Source organism: Ochlerotatus camptorhynchus, unplaced genomic scaffold (assembly GCF_037179485.1).
Source record: "Ochlerotatus camptorhynchus isolate MF236.1 unplaced genomic scaffold, CSIRO-AGI_Acam_v1.1 ptg000330l, whole genome shotgun sequence".
Lineage (NCBI taxonomy): Eukaryota > Metazoa > Arthropoda > Insecta > Diptera > Culicidae > Ochlerotatus > Ochlerotatus camptorhynchus.
Window position 1 is genome coordinate 10325624 of NW_027040818.1, and position 17632 is coordinate 10343255.

A 17632-nucleotide genomic window follows, 5' to 3' on the forward strand; every position below is an offset into this window, starting at 1 on the left:
TCAAACACTGGTTCGCGTTTGACAAAAAAAATTGGTTCAAAAAAAGCCCCATATTCATTGGTACAAGCAATGTAAATATTTACCTTATTTGACAAAAACCCAGGTAATCATGCCAGCAGTAGGTCTCTTTTCTTCATTCAAATTGTTTTCAATAATCAAACGTCATGATTACCTGGGTTCTGTCAAATAAGGTAAATATTTACACTGCTTGTACCAAAGAAATTGTCTCCTCTTCCTGGCCCACGTACATTAGATCCAGATCGGACACGTTGCGGCAAAGTGACAGCTAAATCTATTGTCTAACTGTCAAATTAACGTCAACGCAACGCAAACGGATTTAATGTGGGTGGCCCTTTATGGTGGTAAGCTCCAACCGGTATTATACTCGGATTAAATCCTGATCAAGAATGTCCGGCTGCCTTGATGTCGACATCAGAGTTAATCAACACGACTCTATGCAAACACTTTGCAGATCATCCATACAAGGACGGTATTAAAAGTTAATTCGAGTAGGAGCTTACCGCCATTGGATTTTCACAAGCTATACTCACGCATCAACAGGCCACATGTTTACGCAAACTGTCGACTCAAATTTGAAAACTATGGAATTTTGTAAGCATTCCATTGATTAATCCTCGTGAAGTCTGTACACCAAAACCTGTTCTTCCCTTCCAGCTCAAGACGAAGTAGTCGAATGTTCGCAAAAATCATGCCGAGGTGCCAAACGGGCAAGTGGCCGACCCCGTAAATCGTACACTCAGCGGAAGCCGAAAACGCGAACTTCACAACGGCATCGCACTTCCGACAGTGCCGGTGGATTGGAGATTCCGGAGAGCTCAACGGAAGAAAGCTCGGTCAACGTGTCCGGTAGTTTGTTCTCCGGCCAGCATGACCTGCTGATGCAGTACGATGAACACGAGAAGCGACAGCTGGGCAATCCGCGGGACGATCTGTTGGAACGGGTTCTGGAACAGTCCCGAAAGGCATACGAACAGCTGAAGCTCCAGACCGAGTCGCGGGATTTGTTCAGTGAGGATGTTTGTCCAGCTCGGAAGGAGGTCAGTGTGAATACGGAGGGCACTGAGAAAAGTGAGGCGGCAGTTCAGGCTTCTCAAGGGGGTGGGATCATTTCGAAGGATTTTGGGGTACAGGTGGGATTTGCGAAACCAGACCAAACGGATGTCGCTGTTCAGTTATCGCCAAACGTGTCGAAGCGCCAAACGAAAGATGCTGAGATTCAATTATCTCCACAGAAGGAGGCTAAAAAGATGAAAACCGACGCTGGGGTCAATACGGATACCGTGCTGCGAGAAGATGCCACGGCCCAAACCATGAAAGTTGAAAAACGGAACGTCGGAGTGCAAAAGTACCACAGCACACGTGTTCGCGAGATGGCCGTTCAGACATCGGTGGGGGAACTGAACCGGAACGTTGGAAAGAGGAATGTTTGCGTTCAGCAACGTTCATCCGGAATGTTGGAACTGAATCGCGAAGTGGCACTTGTGCTGGGTATCGAGCTGAAATGCGACCCAACCCGGTTGCAGCGACTGCTGATGCGAGTGGCCGCCAAGCAGTGCTCCAGAGATGCGGACGAATCAAGTGACCAACCATCGACAGTAGGGGCCGAATTTACCGAGGAAGATCCATACTGGGCAAACTATGAATACTTTATGAACGATGTGGTGACTGACGATGGGGGCACCAGCGATTCGGGACTGGGTGAGATCGAGCCACGGATGAGCTGTTGCATCGAAGAGTCGATTGGCTGAGGCGAAAGTTTCGAAAAAAATAAATAGACTCATTTGTACGGGTACAGATAGTTTGTTACTGTATGAAGCTAACACATCAAACCACAATCTTAGGCTTAAGTCTACATGTCTTTCATAGCACGCTTGCGCATTTCCTCCTCAAACTCAACCGGATGGCACGTCTTCCGGTGCAAACATTGTTTGTTCTTGTTGTTGAACCGCTCTGGACAGTAGTCGCAACCGTAAAGATCCTCGCCGGTGTGGTGAATCGCTTTATGTTCCTATAAAACCGAAAAAAAAATCGTAGCATCAACAAACGCAGATCAAATCCAAACAGTTACTAAACTCACCCTCATGTGATGTGACCGTTTGAACTTCTTGAGACAAATGTCGCACTCGAAACGACTTTCTCCGTGGGCCCGGCCCATGTGCAGTCTGAGCATGACCTGATTGCGCTGTGGTCGACCGCACTCCTCACACGTCACCACTTCGTCCTCGTTGGTATGAATGCGACGCATATGCTGTCTCAGGCAGTACTTGTTCGTAAGCCAAGCGAAACACAAACCGCACTGCACCCGTGCAGCTTCAAACGTTCCTAGGTGGATCTTGACGTGCTTATCGAAGCACGGTTTTGAGCGGAAAACCCTGGCGCAAATGTCGCACACAAACTGCTCTCCCTCGCCATGCATCATGACCAAATGCTTCTTCAGCGATCCCTGCGAGGCCAGCAACTTGGGACACTGCGGACAAGGAACAGATCCGTGAGCCACCATCAAATGGGCGCTGAGTGCACGCTGCGTTGCGAACGGTTTCTGACAGGTATCACACTTGATCGATCGCTGTTCGTTCGGCGTGTGCACCTCTTTAGTATGCTCCTTTAGAACACGACTTGAGCTGTAACTCTTCTTGCAGATGGCGCAGTGGAACGTATCCGGATTCATGTGCACCTGAATATGTTCAATCATCCAGCATTTCTTTACGATTTTCTTGTTGCAACACTTCAAATATCCCTGTTCGTTGTGAACGTGTTTGAAGTGTCTCATCAGTTCAGAGAAACCAGCCAACGGTTCCGAACACAAATCACAGCTCAATTTATAATGCTGTAGTAGTTGCTCTTCACGATCCGACTTTGGAGCCGTTTTTTCTACTCTATTATTTGGGGTATATTTTCGTTTGGGTGCTCTGTCTACATCTACTTCTTCGATTTCGAATACAATCGTTTCATCATGCTTCTCATCCGCATCGCCCTCTGCCTCATCCGACTCATCTACCTCTTCAGTGTCGTCCTCTGTCATCCATACGCGATTAGTCTTAACATCGATTTCTCCATCATCCGCATTTTCATAACTTGTTTCCACATATGTTTCTACCTCGTAAACTTCTTCCTCGTCCTCTTCTACCTTCACCTTCTTGGCAAGCTTTTGTTCCCTAGGAAATCCACCCAGTTGCTGATCGATCTCAAGCTTCGTAACGACTTGATTGTTGCTACTGGTTGAAGGAATCGAACTCTCCCGCAGGAACTGCTGATTCTTCCATACGCTCTCGGCGTATTCGTAGAATCCATCTACCGTCTCCTTGCAGGTTTCGCAGATCAACGTTGGATCATCTTGACTTCGGAAAATCTACGGAGTTTGAACAGCGTTAATTCAATCATCTAGTAAATAAATTCCCCCGTACCTTGAAGTAGAAAACCTTATCGACCACCCGACGCAGATCGTCGTTCTCCACCGACGAGGGAGGACAGTAGGACAGGCATAAGCGGCATTTTGCAGGCATTTTAGTTCCGGTTCCAAAAAGAATCAATCAGTAGTTTCCGCACGATATACTTTCACTTCCCTATCAAGTTACACAACACCAGTCGGTCGTATGAAAGTTGCTAGTGAACCGAACTTTTAGCAATTTCTTGCGCAACACTAAAACTATCTATTACCAGGCGAATAGAACTTTAGCTCCCTTAAGCTTAAGTTACTTTTTTCAAGATTTTTTTAGAAAAGTTGAATCTGAAAAACGCCGATTCCACAAAAGATGTTTACGCTTCGTTTCGGATCACTGTTTGTTACCGATAAAGTAGAACCAACTTTGAGTTGGCAGCCGTCAAGCAGAAAACCCATGCAGCATAAAAGAATTTCCGCACACGGTACGAATACACTCAGAAATTTTACTAAACATAGAGAGATTAAAAACTAATCATTTTATGTTTTATCAATATTTAAACATTGATTTCCCGGAAAAAATAACCATACAATTACCATAAAATAAAATACAGTTACAAGTAAATCTATTGCCAACAATCGATCTTATTGTGTGTATATAGTACACGAAGTTTTAACATATTGTTATTACAATAGATGTACAATACGTCCCATATAGTAAGAGTTTTCAACAATAGAACAAAAATACAATTAATGGTAAATGGTTCAAGTTTGTTCGGGAAATAGTGATTTTTCGTATGGTTAAGATACATAACGACCCCCTTAATCTATTGTATATTCCCCCATTTACCATTGATTATATTGTAGAAACAATACATTCTATTGTTATTTTATCGTTGTGGAGAATACGATTTATTGTAAATACCATAAACTCTATTGTATGGTTACAATACATTTCATTGTACCTCTACGGTTCTTTTTTTTTACGGGTTGATTATAATTTAAATTCAAAATTATACTTAGTCGGGATGAAGGCGTAGAAATCGTTCAGTTTGTATTTGTCAAGGTAAATATTGCGCTGGTGCGCATAATGTTTTTTCCATCCGGTCTTTAATTTTTTGTTTTCATATCGATTTCGGTCATTTAGTTTCGTGGGTAGTTTTGTGGCCTCAGGTGGGCAAATATAATCGAAAAAGACACTTTCAACCAACAAGTAATGTAACATATATTGTTTTAAAATTAATACCAATGGATTAAGGTGATACGATACGTCACGCTTTTTTTGCTTTTTTTTTCTCTCGTTTCTATGTGTCAGTGAAATGATTATCATTGATGCTGTAGGGGTGTGGGTGTACATCATGTACTGTCGCAACTACCGTAAACATAGCTGCTAGAGTTCGTTATTAATAGGTCGAATGTCTATTTATCATTCATTATTGGCACCATTACTACATTTCTATTCAATCTGCCAAAATTAACGATCTACCACCTCCCAAGGACATCCCTTTCTATACAGAAAAATATCATACGCCTAGCCACCAAGGCCAACCAAGTCAAGTAATCATAGTAGTAGTAGTAGTAGTAATAATTCAAAGCCACACTTTGTATACTTTGTTTATACACGACCGGTCCAAAAATGTTTCCAGCACTCATACCTCCAGGTACATGGTAAGAAAAAAGTACCAAAAGTAAGTTATTTTCACAGATCTCGTCACTTTATTACAGGAAGCCAAAAGTAGGTAAAGTGAGTCAAAGTAGTTTTCATTTACTTGTGTTCAAATCTTATGGAATTGAAAATTCGCTTTCTACCCAAAAGTAAGTCAGTTATACCTAGGAGTAGGCGAATATGATCGTGATTATACTCAAAGTAAAAAGTAGGTAAATGTGAACTGGCCGCTAGGTACGTTTTTTCTTATCGTGTATGTTTATGATTTTGCATCATTATATTCCCGCCTTTTTAATATCAGCTGATGGCTTCGACCAGTGCAACCAGAATGACAAATAGGTTCTCTATAGAAGATTTGTAGGTTTATTTACTTCAATTTCTTTTCTTGAAAAAAAATAAGAAATTGTTTTAATATTTATAAGTGATGGTTTATAAATTGCACACAGTTGAAGAACCTTCAAAAGCAATAAAAACATTGTTTTTAAACACTTTGTTTCAATTTAATTGACAACACTGGATACGATGATAGATGATTTGCACACACACCTTCGTAATTTGGTGTGTAGAAAAAAGGTAAACAAAACAATTTCAGCTTACAAAATTATTCGCGGCTCGCGTTTTTAACGATGCAAATGATATTATTCAAGTAAATATCATATTTAAAAGTGAATTAAATTGAAAGAGCTTGTAGAAGCACGTATCGTTATTGTTTTTAGTGTGGTTCTGAAAAGTGGAAGCTAGTGAAAACAGTTATTTAAATTACATGCCCAGAGTAGAACAAAATCGACTGATCGTACTTTTTCATGCAAATATTGCGAATGCGTGAATGAACTGGTAATATTTTGGTGAAAAAGTGTAAAAATATGTATCCAGATCTTATGCATACAATTTCGGCCCATTTTTTAAGGTATGTAATTAGTAATTTACTATTTTGTAGGAAGATGTCTTTCGTACGCATACCAAAACACGTTTATTTAATGATTGTGGGGACAGCCATTGTTACATGACGTGCCGTATCACCTTAATGGAACGATGGAACCATCGTAATTTCCATTTCAGTTTTGACTGAATTCTGAGCCTGTGAAGAATCCGATCTGGTGCTGCTGGTCGGAATCCAAGGGTTACGTATACGTACACACAAACAACAAATATTTTTGCTATAAAAATAATGCAATTTTAAATTAAAAGTTTTCCAAATTGTGTAGTTTTAACATTGAAAATATTCAAAACGAAAGTTTTTGATTTAAAAGTGTTTCTTTTACTTTTCAACTCGTAATTTTAAAAGTGATTTTTTTAAAATAAAAGTTGATGAACTGTCAAAAATACTTCTTCATTGCGATGTTTTTGGCAGCACTGGACTTCGGTTTGGCGCTAAATTTAACGAGCGACACAAAACAAGGCGAAGTAGCTTCCAATTGAATGGAAATTGAGTTTACACTTCACTCACTTTGCTTCCACCCTAGCTTCCACCGGATTTACCAGGCAGAAAATCATTAAAGTGAGAATTTTGGGGAATGATCGCATATTTAGTTTTCATTAATTTTAACTTTGCAGAACCGGAACCGCAGATTATCGCTTTTAGCTTCCGACATTCTTGAAGATGTTTCGCAGGGCCAATGTTGGACTTCATCATAGTTCAGAGCACCAGATTTGGACAAACTTGACTCAACGGATTGAATTAATCTAGTATCCAGGTAATTATGCATTACATTATCCAGGACATTACCTCAAGAGTTGTTCAAACTTGTTTGTAATTTTCAGTGGAATGAAACTCATTCTTACAAATTAGAGTCGGTGTATAATGAGTCACGCCAAGAGAAAAACAGTGGAACTCGCATCACGGTTTTTGAGAGATTCCCTTCCCTTTCACTTGGCAACAGAGGACTTGTGCATTAACTTCAAATGACTTCTAGCGAGAAATTAAATTACCGGCTGCAGTAAATTATTATATTAGTGATTTTGTCGGATTAAATCAGCAACGTATATTACAAATTCTCATTACTGATCATTACCATACGATTCTAATTACAATTTAAATTCTCACTGCGTGTTTATGGTCATTTCTTCGATTAAATTTTATATTTTATTTCAATACCTTTCGTGTAGCTTTCATAGCATCGTAATGTTTATTTATTTTGCACGATAGGTAGCCAGTTTGACAGTTCAATAGGTAGACTTGGCTTCACTCTTGGCGTGACTCATTATACACCGACTCTATTACAAATGACCCAGTCTAACGCTCTGGTTCGATCTCCTAATATGGAAAATCAACCCATGACCGATACGGCATCATCGGCTTAATATTTTCGATTTACGGCTGTTCCACCGATTCGAATGATTCCACCACAGACAGAGGGTAAGTCACTCTACCACCTTGTGACTGTGCTGATTGTGTTTCTTGTATGTTTTTGGGTGTTTCAGGGTGTTTCTGTGTCGAATGAGCTGTCAAAATGTCAAGCGGCAACATACAATGTTTACTGGCAACCATGACTTCCACATCGCTGAAAATGACAGATCCCCCTGCGATCGTCGTTGTTTATTGGCGTTGACGGTGACTCTGTATACAGGTATAGCTCTTTACTCCTATGGTAAAATCCTGTAAAATCCAATTGAAAAATCCAAGTTTCAATCGGCTACCGTGGCGCTGCAATCGCAGCGGTGATAAGTCCGAAATAATGTGTCAAACTGAATAAATTTTTGAAATTTCAACCAAAAAACTATTATTTTGTATTTATTCTAGCGAGTTTCTGTGGGAGTCAAAACACGATCCGAGCAAAAAAGTAGTACTCGTAATAATGGTATATAATTCTGAATTTTATCGTGCTTTGTTTCGAAAATATCTTCCAAATAAACATACATCATCCAGATCACCCGATTCGTTCACCGACTAAATCTATTGCCACTTAAAAATTAATTTCAGTCGGTGTATTAATCAGCAGATTAAATCGTTTTTCGTCTGGTGCTACACCGAGCAATCGGCCTATTTAATAGTTTTTCGTCGATGCATTTAGTCGGCCAACTTTGTCTGTTGCCTTATCGGCAGATGATTTCAAACCTTAACATGTTTTCTGTAATTTAACTGTCTTGAAGTAGCTTTTTATTTAGGAACAATGCATTACAAAATAATTTTATGCATTTTGTACAAGGTTCATCCATGCTGACAAAAAAATTGCATGAAATTACATTGAAATTAAACAATTTTGAAAACAATCTATGAAATTATCAAGGGCTGTCACAAACTTATCACCGTCGGTTATTGCTTATTCCTGCCACCTGGCGCGCAGGGATTTAAGTTGGATTTCTCAATAGGGATCGGCATCAGAAACGACGGAGTGACGTTGATATTGTGGGGTTCAACTGGTTTTGTCGAGCTTGGAACACTTACTTACGTGGATTTCCAGAACATCTACTTCGGTTTCGCCGCTTGCAGCCCGTTTTCGGTTGAGTTTGCCGAATGTAAACAACAAGGAAAAAAGGACACGCTGAAAATTGTTTACCCAGAATATGTATTGTTGAAATAAACATGCTTTTGAATTTAATTCAAACATACATTTTTTTTGTTGAAAACGTGTTTTCAATTTACTTTGAACTCTTTATATTTTTATATAATGAACATTTATATTTTTGATTTAAATGAACAAAATTTGGTTCCGTGTACTGTTGAATGTTTGTACCGAGGTTTGTACCCAATATTCTCAAAAAAAAAAAAAAAATTAAGCGCTTTGACCGAATCAATTTTTATCCATATTTTTGCTTTATCCAATAGGCCGAAGTGAATTCAATGCAATTTTCGTTAGAGAAAAAGAGATAACATCAACTACTTTAAGCTTCCTGATATTCAGGAACACGTCTTTTTCACTTTTCCTGATAAATGAAAAAAAAAAAAATCTGTATCATTTTTGCAAGCATCCTGGTGTTTAGGAATATTTTTGATGACACGGATTTCTTTTGTGTGAATAGTTGAAGCACCGACAAATCGACGTGACAGCTCATACAACCAACATTCAAATTCTTGCCCAAGACGCCATATTTAAAATACGCTAAACATTACCGCCATCTACTCATCCAATCGCGTCATATCATGAGCAAGGACACGAACCCACGTAGAATTTATATTGCCATGGTTTGCCTTTCACCTCGTTTGACATATCTGATCGCCCGTTTGAAAGTTAGAATCGCTCGTTTAACAAATCGAATTGTGGACAAACGAAAAGCTCCTGTGGCATGACGGTTCGTCGGTGGTTGAAGTACAAATCAGTTCAGATCTGTGGAAAATCCTTGGGATTACAATATCAAACCAATATTTTATTTGCTGTTTTGTTTTGATTCTGCGTTCCGTTTCGTATCGTTCCATTTCACTTACTCTATTCCATGTAATAGATGACGTTTGAGCAATTTTTAGTTTGTACGGCGCCCTAATAGAAAAAATACCGTAACACCATAGAGGCCAACTCTAAGACCAGAAGGTCCCGAAATAACGTGCTCAACATTTTGGCTCAGCTCTGGTACTCTCTTCGGTCCCAAGCTAATCGATTCACCCCTCGAAACATAGGAAAATCCACTAACCCCTCATTTTATCTGTCAAACTTTCATAGCGAATCAAAACAAACAACTCGACTCGAGTATTAGTACAAGAAACTGAAGAAGTCTGCACATTGTAGACGAAATACGCGTATCTGTCAAGGATACGCAAATAAAGTAGTGGAATTAATGGAAAATACTAATCCTTCTCTTTCTCATTATACAGGTATTCCACTAAGAGCCCACATTCATCAGGATTCAGTGAAAACTAGATGTATGAGTGCTCATTGCAAGACAACATATATTACATGATAATATCCATAATAAGCCATAGTCTGTACGGGGTATAAATGAATGATAACCCAAATTATTGAACTATTCCACAAATGGTTTGGATGATACCCGGAACACGTCGTTAAGCAAAAGAACCATACAAATTTTATTAGGGCGTGCAGATTATCGGGGTTCAAACTAAAAAGTGTTCAGATTACCGGGAGTTAACGGTAGGTTCTTTTGAAAATTCTTTCCTGAATTTCTTTTAATAGTGCCATTTGTCTGCTGCATGGGAACGCTTTTCAGCCTCGACACACACACACTCACAAAACTAATGACAGTGATGGCGATTGGCGACACCAAACAACAAAACATAAAGTTGTCGGGATTTTCAATTTGCTCATAGAAATATTCAGCAATTTTAACGCTAAAATCTTGTAGGTATTCCCAAATTACGTCTCTCAACACGGTGGCACAGTTATTTTAAGGTAATGATGAAATTTCTAACTCAATCGATGCGAATTTCCCATTCAGTTGCGTAACGCTAGATGAGTGTTTTTCCTCCCCAGGGAGTGCTACTGCCAAAGTGAAATCGAAAGGCACAATGGACATGGCAGAGACTTGCCGTCTCTGCCTGGGCCAGAACCCGAACAGCACCCCGATGGCTCTGGAGGACGAGGATTTCCGTAAGAAAATCGACAAAATTTTCTACTTTCAGGTGGGTTTTCTGTTTGATGAGTGTCTGGCAGCGCTGTGAATGTTTTTTGTTTTGCTTTCGCAGGTCGCGCGTAATCGGGACATTCCGACCGTGGTTTGCGATGCCTGCAAGGCAACGGTCAGCGGATTTTACGATTATGCCGAGCAGGTTCAAAAGAATCAGGAATTTCTACGAACCGCGCTAGTTCCGACATCGTCGTCCAGCTCACTGGAAATGGTTGCTTCCTACGAAACCTTGGAGATGGGAGAAAGCGGTGGTTTGATCAAGATGGAATACGTGGTCAAGAAGGAGCCCGACGATGCGGAATGGATGGGTTTGGATACGTATTGTGAAGCTACTATTGGAGCGGATCGAGGAGGGGAAGAAGCTAAAGTGGCTACTGAAGATATGGTTGCGGATGAGAAGGTGGATCAAGACTGGACTCCGTTGGGCATTTTCGGAGAAGCGGACGACGACGATGATGATGAAGATGATGATGATGGGGAAGATTCTGACGACTCAGAGTCGGATGAGAAGCCAAGCGTCGGAGACGATGAGTTTATAGAAGATGTGAAACCGAAGCGAAAGTACAAACCGAGGAAAAGTACTCCTAAGAAGGCGAAAATAGAGAAGGGAGAACAAAAACCAAAATCGAAGACGGATGGGCCTTCGATCGATGAACTTGTGTTGCAGCATTATAAGCTTTCTTGTGATTTGTGCTCCGAACCGCTAGAGGATTTTACGGAGTTGCGCAAACACTACAAGTACGTCCACGACGAGCAGGGGTATTTGAAATGCTGCAACAAGAAGATCTTTAAAAAATGCTGGATGGTTGAACACATTCAGCTGCACCTGAATCCGGATGCATTCCACTGCGATATCTGTAACAAGAGTTACAGTTCCAGCAAAGTGCTGAAAGAGCACACCAAAGAAGTTCACTCACCGAACGAAAGTCGTCCATTCAAGTGCGACACCTGCCTGAAGCCGTTCGTATCCAATGCCCACCTGAACGCGCACATCATGGTGGCCCATGGATCCGTCCCCTGTCCGCAGTGTCCCAAGTTGCTGGCATCGCAAGGTTCACTTAAAAAGCATCTGGTAGCGATGCACGGCGACGGGGAGCAGCACGTGTGCGAAGTGTGCGCACGGGTGTTCCGTTCGAAGCAGTGCTTCGACACGCACGTCAAGGGTCATCTGGGCACGCGGACGGAGAACCGGGTCCAGTGCAGTATGTGTTCCGTTTGGTTGACGGACAAGTACTGCCTGACGAAGCACATCCGGCGGATGCACATCCAACCAGACGTGGCACTATCGTGTGAATTGTGCGGCAAACAGGTGCGCAATCAGGACGCCCTAAATTGCCACATGCGCCGGGCGCACACCGAGAGCCGGTTCGAGTGTGAAATGTGTCACAAAAAGTTCAAACGGCCGCATCATATGAGGGTTAGTTTTGACTGGGAGGGTGCTTGCGTGGAAAGGTTATTTAAAATTCGCATCATTTTTTTTTCTCGTAGGAACACATAGCGATCCATCATACCGGGGAGAATCTGTACGGCTGCAATCATTGTCCGGAGCGGTTCAACACCAAGAACAAGCAGTACATGCACCGAAAAACTGTCCATCCGGTCGAGTGGGAAGAAGAGATGCGTAAGCGGGTCATGAAGGATGCGTAGGTTTGATTTTTTTTGGTGACCAAAAGTAACTTAAGTAAGCGTATTAAGAATAAAATGATTTACGTATTTGCAGTAACTGTTTATTAGAACTTTCCAAACATAACAAAGGGGACTCAAAAGGACTTCCTCTACTCCTTAGCATTGCAACAATCGGCATTACCGCAGCCAAAATCCCTATTTACGGCCAATTTGGTGCGATAAACTTCTAGCATTCCCAATTGAACCGCATCTACAATTCTAAAGTAAGCCTGATGCCATGGGCAAAGCGCTCGTTCTTCTAAGATCCGAAACATAAATCGTAACGCCAGGTGAACCTCGCACAACCGTTTGCCATCCACCAGCTCCCTGGCATTGGCTGCAATCATATCCACGTCCACGTCTTCCGGCTCATCGGCGCTGTCAACCCACGACGACAGCATGTTGCGCCAGTCCGCTCGAAGCAGAATATTCGGCCCCATTTCCGGTTCCTTCGTTTCAACACTTTCCGGAGGTGGCGGAAGTTCCTTCGCCGGGCTAGACTCCGGCGTGACCTGCAAACGTTCGTAGAACTCCGGTTCGCTGCTGGTTATGACCATGGTATCCTTCTGCAGTTCGATTTGCCTCTCGACTTCCTGACGGAGTTCCGGCGGCAGAGCCTGAAGGAATTTCAAATCCACGCTGATTTTCTCGGTAGCGGATGGCGCTTCTTCGATTACCCGATTCGAGGACGTGGACGGTTTCGGGGAAGGTTCTCTCGGTTTGAGTTGCTGAACCGGTTCACTTTTATGGCTTCTAGCTTGAATTTTGTAGTCTTTGATTACCTCGGCACGGATTTCGTCCGGTAGGGCAGCCAGGAATTCTGCATCCAAACCTTCGGGGATTCCTTCTGCCCTGGAGTCCGCCTTACCCTCCTTGAGGAACCGCAGCATATCGTTGCTTTGTTTGGACTTGTTCAACGATAGGTGCTTTGGTGGCCGACCGCGACCGCGACCGAATTTAGGCGCCGCCGGTTTCAGCTTCTTCGGTGTTGTTTCCGATTTCCTCTTTGGAGTCACTTCTGTCCGGGCAGCAGAAATCAATACGATTTTGGTTGGCGTAACCTCCAGCTTCGATACGGATGGTTGCTCTGACCGAACAGCCGACTCCTGCTTCGCCGCCGCTTTCTCGAACATTGTTTTCAAAGAATTCTTCGACTCCGTGTGAGCCTTCTTCTCCTCGAACTTGGAAATCTGTAGCCCTATCCCCCGTAGCTCATGGGGTGGTGCCGCTATCTGCTTCATCAAAGCCAATACCGACCTCTCAATTAGTGCCAAATCGCACGTGAAATCCTTCAACGGGCAAGACTTGGTAATGATATCGCACAGTCCGTGGCCCATGAACTTGGCCGTCTCAACCGGTGCATCCGATGCCCTAACCAGCAGTTTTACCGTTATCAACTTGCCACGCTTCTTGATCTCGTTCAGTCGTTTATGAATCTCCTCAGACAGCTGTTTCATAAACCGCTCAACCTCGGCCTCCTCTTTAAACCGAATCCCGTAGTTTACATCCACGGACACCGATTTCCTAACTTGCTCGTACACCAACGGACGCTCATCAATTCCTCGACAGGCCTGATAGATCGTATCGCCAAATTTCTTCCCAAACTCTCGCTGTAAAATGGCACCGGAAACCATCTGCAGATCCTCGCAGGTGTTCCAAGATAGCTGCTTCAACCGATACGTCGTACTGGGCCCAATGCCCGGCAATTCGCTAATCGGAATGTCGCGCATGTATTCGCCGACCGTCTCCGGTGCCAGGTAGTACTGCCCGTTGGGCTTGGCTTTCTTGGTGGCCATGCGGGCTTGCAAACGGTTGGCCCCTACGCCGGCCGAACAGGGACAGCCGGTGGATTCCTTGATCTGCTCTCGGACGAAGCCGACAAAGTCCATCACGTCGTCGGCACCGATGTCCTGGATCAGGTCGGTCAGGTCTACAAACATCTCGTCACAGCTGACCGCTTCGATGTTCAGGGTGTACCTGGGGGGAAGATCGAAGAGAATGAGGTTTTTCCTAAAAAAATGCAAGAAGGAAGCTGGAAATTTCAATATGATCTCTGAAAGCCGCCAAACCTTCCCAGGAATTTGATCAATTTTTCCGTGGAAGAACTGTTATAAAAGTTCTAATAGCACTGGAAGTCCCTAGAACTTCCTCTCGAAATATTTCTTGCTGCTTTTTTAAGAATATCTATTCCACAGACAAACAGACATAACACTCGCAAGTTGTTCATCGAACAAACATTTAACGGACTATTTAAAAGTATCGTAGTTGGTAGTACCGCCACCTGTGGCGCGCATAGTCAATTCACTTGCGTTTGACGTTTACACACTACCGGCATCTGTTCAGCGGTGTGCCCACCACAGTGTACTCAACAGATGGCGGTAATGTTTTAATGACGATGTTTTACACTGGGGGGGGGACGTGCTGTCAAATCAGCCTACTGATCATTCTTGTATGAAACTGGCTCCAAACGTAAACAATCGCTGTAGGTTTCTTATGGCTTGTTTACCTTTGGAACCAGTTATGCGAGGCATGCGAGGTAGGCGACGTTTGTTCGTATTTGACAGCCACCTCCCCCCCTTGGTTTTACAGTGAGAAATATTCAATGTGTCATGTCTGTTTGTCTGTGTCTATTCCATCTGCACTTTCCTCCGAAATTTTCTGGACGGTTTTGTGTTATTCAATCGAATATTTTTGAATGTTAACTTAAAGGTCTCCAATGTTTCTAGGGAAGATCAGTGGCGTTTTCTTAACCTCAATCTACCTGTGCATCAACTCTCAAAACATAAACAATAAATTATCAAAATATTGCTTGCAATGGCTAGATATCGAGTAAACTAGATGATTAAATGTATTTTCAACAGATTCGAGTATGAATATGGCATTAAATCTTATTTTGAAAGTTTGTGCCCAGGTAAAAAGTGAGGTTACGGGACGCCACTTCAAGATGACGTATAAGATTATCAAAGGAGTTGTTTTGTAAGGTTCCTCGGAAAGTAATCCGGTTTGCTCTAAGAAAAAAACACCGCTTAGAAATATTACGTGATAGATCCCTTCACATAGACCCCAAGTAGTGGTCCTTAGCTTCCTGCCCAGTATCCTATATGAAAGATCGGGTAACCAATTCCGGTGTAACTTTGGTTGTGTCTTGGTGGAGAGGGGGGGAGTGCTTCATTCTCCGGAGAACGTGGCCTATATAACCCAAGCGTCTGTTCGCCATGTTAGGGGCGGCTGATCATCGTCCTTGTGCGCGGGGGTGGGACTCCAAAAGAGTCAACAGCCTTTCAATTTACAATGCTTTTCTTAAACATTGTAAGGAGTTCGTGCTATGAAAACTTATCTTACAAGAAGACTTCTGAAATTCCTCTGGACACCCTTTGAACAATTTAGTTTTTTTTCTGCATTCACATCTTTTAACAGTCATCAGAACTTCCGCTAAAAGTCCTTTGCAATTTTAGTGAATAATGTTTCTTTAACAGCTGTCTAAACATACATATCAAGTCCTTTACACCGTTCCTAGAAGTCCCTGCGTAACAACGCCTACAAGACTAGAACAAGTTCTCTGAACATTCCATATCTTCAAGCACTTCAAACATTCGACGGAAGCCCTTTAAACTTCTTTCCAATACCTTCTACAGAAGTGCATACAAGCACTTACCTCGCAATGGTATTGTACAGCGTGAAAGCCACCTCCCGGTATCCATCGAAATCGTACGGAATCGTCTTCAGCTTCGGGCACAGCTTCAGTGCCGATCCGACAAACATCCCATTCTTGACGCCCATCTTTCTCGCCTCGTAGCTGCAGGATGCAACCTCCGACATCGAGTTGTTATCGTCCATATTGAGCAGCCGCGACTCGTACGGAATATCCGGTGTCTTGTACCTTTCCTCCAGTCGCTTCTGGTACAGTTCGATCTCCAGAGAACGGTTCTGTCCCGGACGGGACTGTACCTTGCCCGCATCGGATCCCTTCGAATGCGTCACGGCCACCGGTTGCCCCCGCAGATGAGGATGCTTCCGCAAGCCAACCGATACGAAGAAACAATCCATGTCGATGTGCATGATGAATGGACCACGTGGTCCATCGAGGTCGTCTGATTTGGGTAGCGCGCGACGCAGGGTTTCTCGCTCCGGGAACGAGCCATCGTGCGATTCTCGCAACTCTCCGACGTATTGTTTGAAGCCTGCTCCCAGGGTCGCTATGTGATGCAGACGGGAGTTGTTGAAGAATTCGGCGAGGAAATTGGGATCGGTTGCTCTCATGGTCTTACGCGGAGACGGTTTTTTCGAATCGTTAACGGATACATCCGCCTTGCTAGTGGTTGGTTCTTCCGGTGTGGGGTTTTGGTCGAAAACCTCTGTGGATTCGGATAGGACCTGTTCCTCCATTCTTGCGATTTCCGCTTCGCCGATAATTTCGTTTTGTTTCGATTCTTCTTGGAGTGGCTTAGTTTCGTCCGTAGAGGATTTCTTCTCAGCACTCGCCGATTCCTTGATCTTCTCATTCAGTACATGCAACTTGCTCATCAGGCTCATAAATTCATCCTTGCTTATATCGTCTTTTCCGTCCGGTTTCGCTACCGGCTTCTGGATATCGACATTCTTGTCGAGTCTCCCAAATGCCAGCTTCGGTTGCGAAGGCTTATGATTGGAGTACAGCAAATATTTGGAATGGTCTACGATTCGCTTCTGTTCGATGCAATCCACTACCCATTGGGGACTGATGATCACCTCGGAAGTAATCGATTTCACCTTGACATCGGGAAGATTTGAGGCAATGGTGTAGGTCGTGGTTGAGCGTTTGTAGTGATGGTAAATTCCACCATGCTGCATCATGAGCCGCTTCAGTTCGTCGGACGAAGGATTGGTGTAGCCATTGACGAAGATTGAAATTCCGGCGAATAGATCCGATAGCTTTTCGCCCGCGCTTGCGGCACTGTGACGAAATTGGTCCTCCAGTTTGGATATTTTGGCACCCATGTAGTCGCCCTACGGAAATGATGGGAAGTTTTTTTTTTAAATTTATATAGATTGTCTCAAAGTAACTTAATGCGACGGTAGAGTACATTCGCGCCACTATTCGGATAACAAATTTATGAGTCCAAAAACGACAAAACCAACTGCTTACCCATCCCTCGAATCCAGTTTCACTTTCGGATTTTTCCTTTCTTTTCATGATGGTTAGATTTATCCTATTGAAATTCGAAAATTTCGCTAAATTTGGGCAAAATTCACTCCTTGTTCAACAGCACATCCAGTAAAAACATGTTTTGGTAGAGTTAAGTATGCGGGAGTAGCTGGGCGGGATTTGCATGACATTCTGCTGCAAAGGCACACCGACACTGATCTAGATATTATAACAAAAAACCGGCTTGATGTTTTCCAAA

At 43.0% G+C, this 17632-nt stretch overlaps 4 protein-coding genes across 5 annotated transcripts; 2 read left to right on the plus strand and 2 right to left on the minus strand.

The window, feature by feature from the left end:
- Window positions 1–266: 266 nt before the first annotated feature.
- LOC135708610 (uncharacterized) lies at window positions 267–1795 on the plus strand. Its single transcript, XM_065230712.1, has 2 exons — window positions 267–612; window positions 676–1795. The coding sequence occupies exons 1-2, from the start codon at window positions 567–569 to the stop codon at window positions 1767–1769; spliced, it is 1140 nt and encodes a 379-aa protein (XP_065086784.1). The 5' UTR covers window positions 267–566; the 3' UTR covers window positions 1770–1795.
- Window positions 1792–3778, minus strand: LOC135708609 (transcription factor grauzone-like). Its single transcript, XM_065230711.1, has 3 exons — window positions 3426–3778; window positions 2099–3370; window positions 1792–2029 (listed from the first exon to the last, which is right to left on the minus strand). Exons 1-3 carry the CDS (start codon window positions 3522–3524, stop codon window positions 1871–1873), a joined length of 1530 nt encoding a protein of 509 aa, XP_065086783.1. The 5' UTR covers window positions 3525–3778; the 3' UTR covers window positions 1792–1870.
- Window positions 3779–10242: 6464 nt separating this feature from the next.
- Window positions 10243–12270, plus strand: LOC135708386 (transcription factor grauzone-like). Of its 2 annotated transcripts, XM_065230476.1 has the most exons (4): window positions 10243–10348; window positions 10430–10578; window positions 10642–12000; window positions 12072–12270. In XM_065230476.1, exons 2-4 carry the CDS (start codon window positions 10465–10467, stop codon window positions 12228–12230), a joined length of 1632 nt encoding a protein of 543 aa, XP_065086548.1. In that variant the 5' UTR covers window positions 10243–10348; window positions 10430–10464; the 3' UTR covers window positions 12231–12270. The 2 variants fall into 2 exon arrangements, with proteins under 2 accessions (XP_065086548.1, XP_065086549.1); XM_065230477.1 differs by lacking the exon at window positions 10243–10348 and having other exon boundaries at window positions 10417–10578.
- A 73-nt stretch (window positions 12271–12343) lies between these two features.
- Rev1 (Rev1 DNA directed polymerase) lies at window positions 12344–17495 on the minus strand. Its single transcript, XM_065230713.1, has 3 exons — window positions 17374–17495; window positions 15904–17234; window positions 12344–14225 (listed from the first exon to the last, which is right to left on the minus strand). Exons 1-3 carry the CDS (start codon window positions 17419–17421, stop codon window positions 12359–12361), a joined length of 3246 nt encoding a protein of 1081 aa, XP_065086785.1. The 5' UTR covers window positions 17422–17495; the 3' UTR covers window positions 12344–12358.
- Window positions 17496–17632: the final 137 nt, after the last annotated feature.

Coding starts and splice junctions, on each gene's coding strand:
- LOC135708610 (XM_065230712.1), top strand. CDS start 567: ATGTTTACGCAAACTGTCGACTCAAATTTGAAAACTATGGAATTTT. Junction 613..675: donor TTTGAAAACTATGGAATTTT/GTAAGCATTCCA, acceptor CTTCCCTTCCAG/CTCAAGACGAAGTAGTCGAA.
- LOC135708609 (XM_065230711.1), bottom strand. CDS start 3,524: ATGCCTGCAAAATGCCGCTTATGCCTGTCCTACTGTCCTCCCTCGTCG. Junction 3,371..3,425: donor ATAAGGTTTTCTACTTCAAG/GTACGGGGGAAT, acceptor CAAACTCCGTAG/ATTTTCCGAAGTCAAGATGA. Junction 2,030..2,098: donor AACGGTCACATCACATGAGG/GTGAGTTTAGTA, acceptor TCGGTTTTATAG/GAACATAAAGCGATTCACCA.
- LOC135708386 (XM_065230476.1), top strand. CDS start 10,465: ATGGACATGGCAGAGACTTGCCGTCTCTGCCTGGGCCAGAACCCGAAC. Junction 10,579..10,641: donor ACAAAATTTTCTACTTTCAG/GTGGGTTTTCTG, acceptor TTGCTTTCGCAG/GTCGCGCGTAATCGGGACAT. Junction 12,001..12,071: donor AACGGCCGCATCATATGAGG/GTTAGTTTTGAC, acceptor TTTTTCTCGTAG/GAACACATAGCGATCCATCA.
- Rev1 (XM_065230713.1), bottom strand. CDS start 17,421: ATGAAAAGAAAGGAAAAATCCGAAAGTGAAACTGGATTCGAGGGATGG. Junction 17,235..17,373: donor AAACTGGATTCGAGGGATGG/GTAAGCAGTTGG, acceptor TCATTTCCGTAG/GGCGACTACATGGGTGCCAA. Junction 14,226..15,903: donor CTGTACAATACCATTGCGAG/GTAAGTGCTTGT, acceptor TCTTCCCCCCAG/GTACACCCTGAACATCGAAG.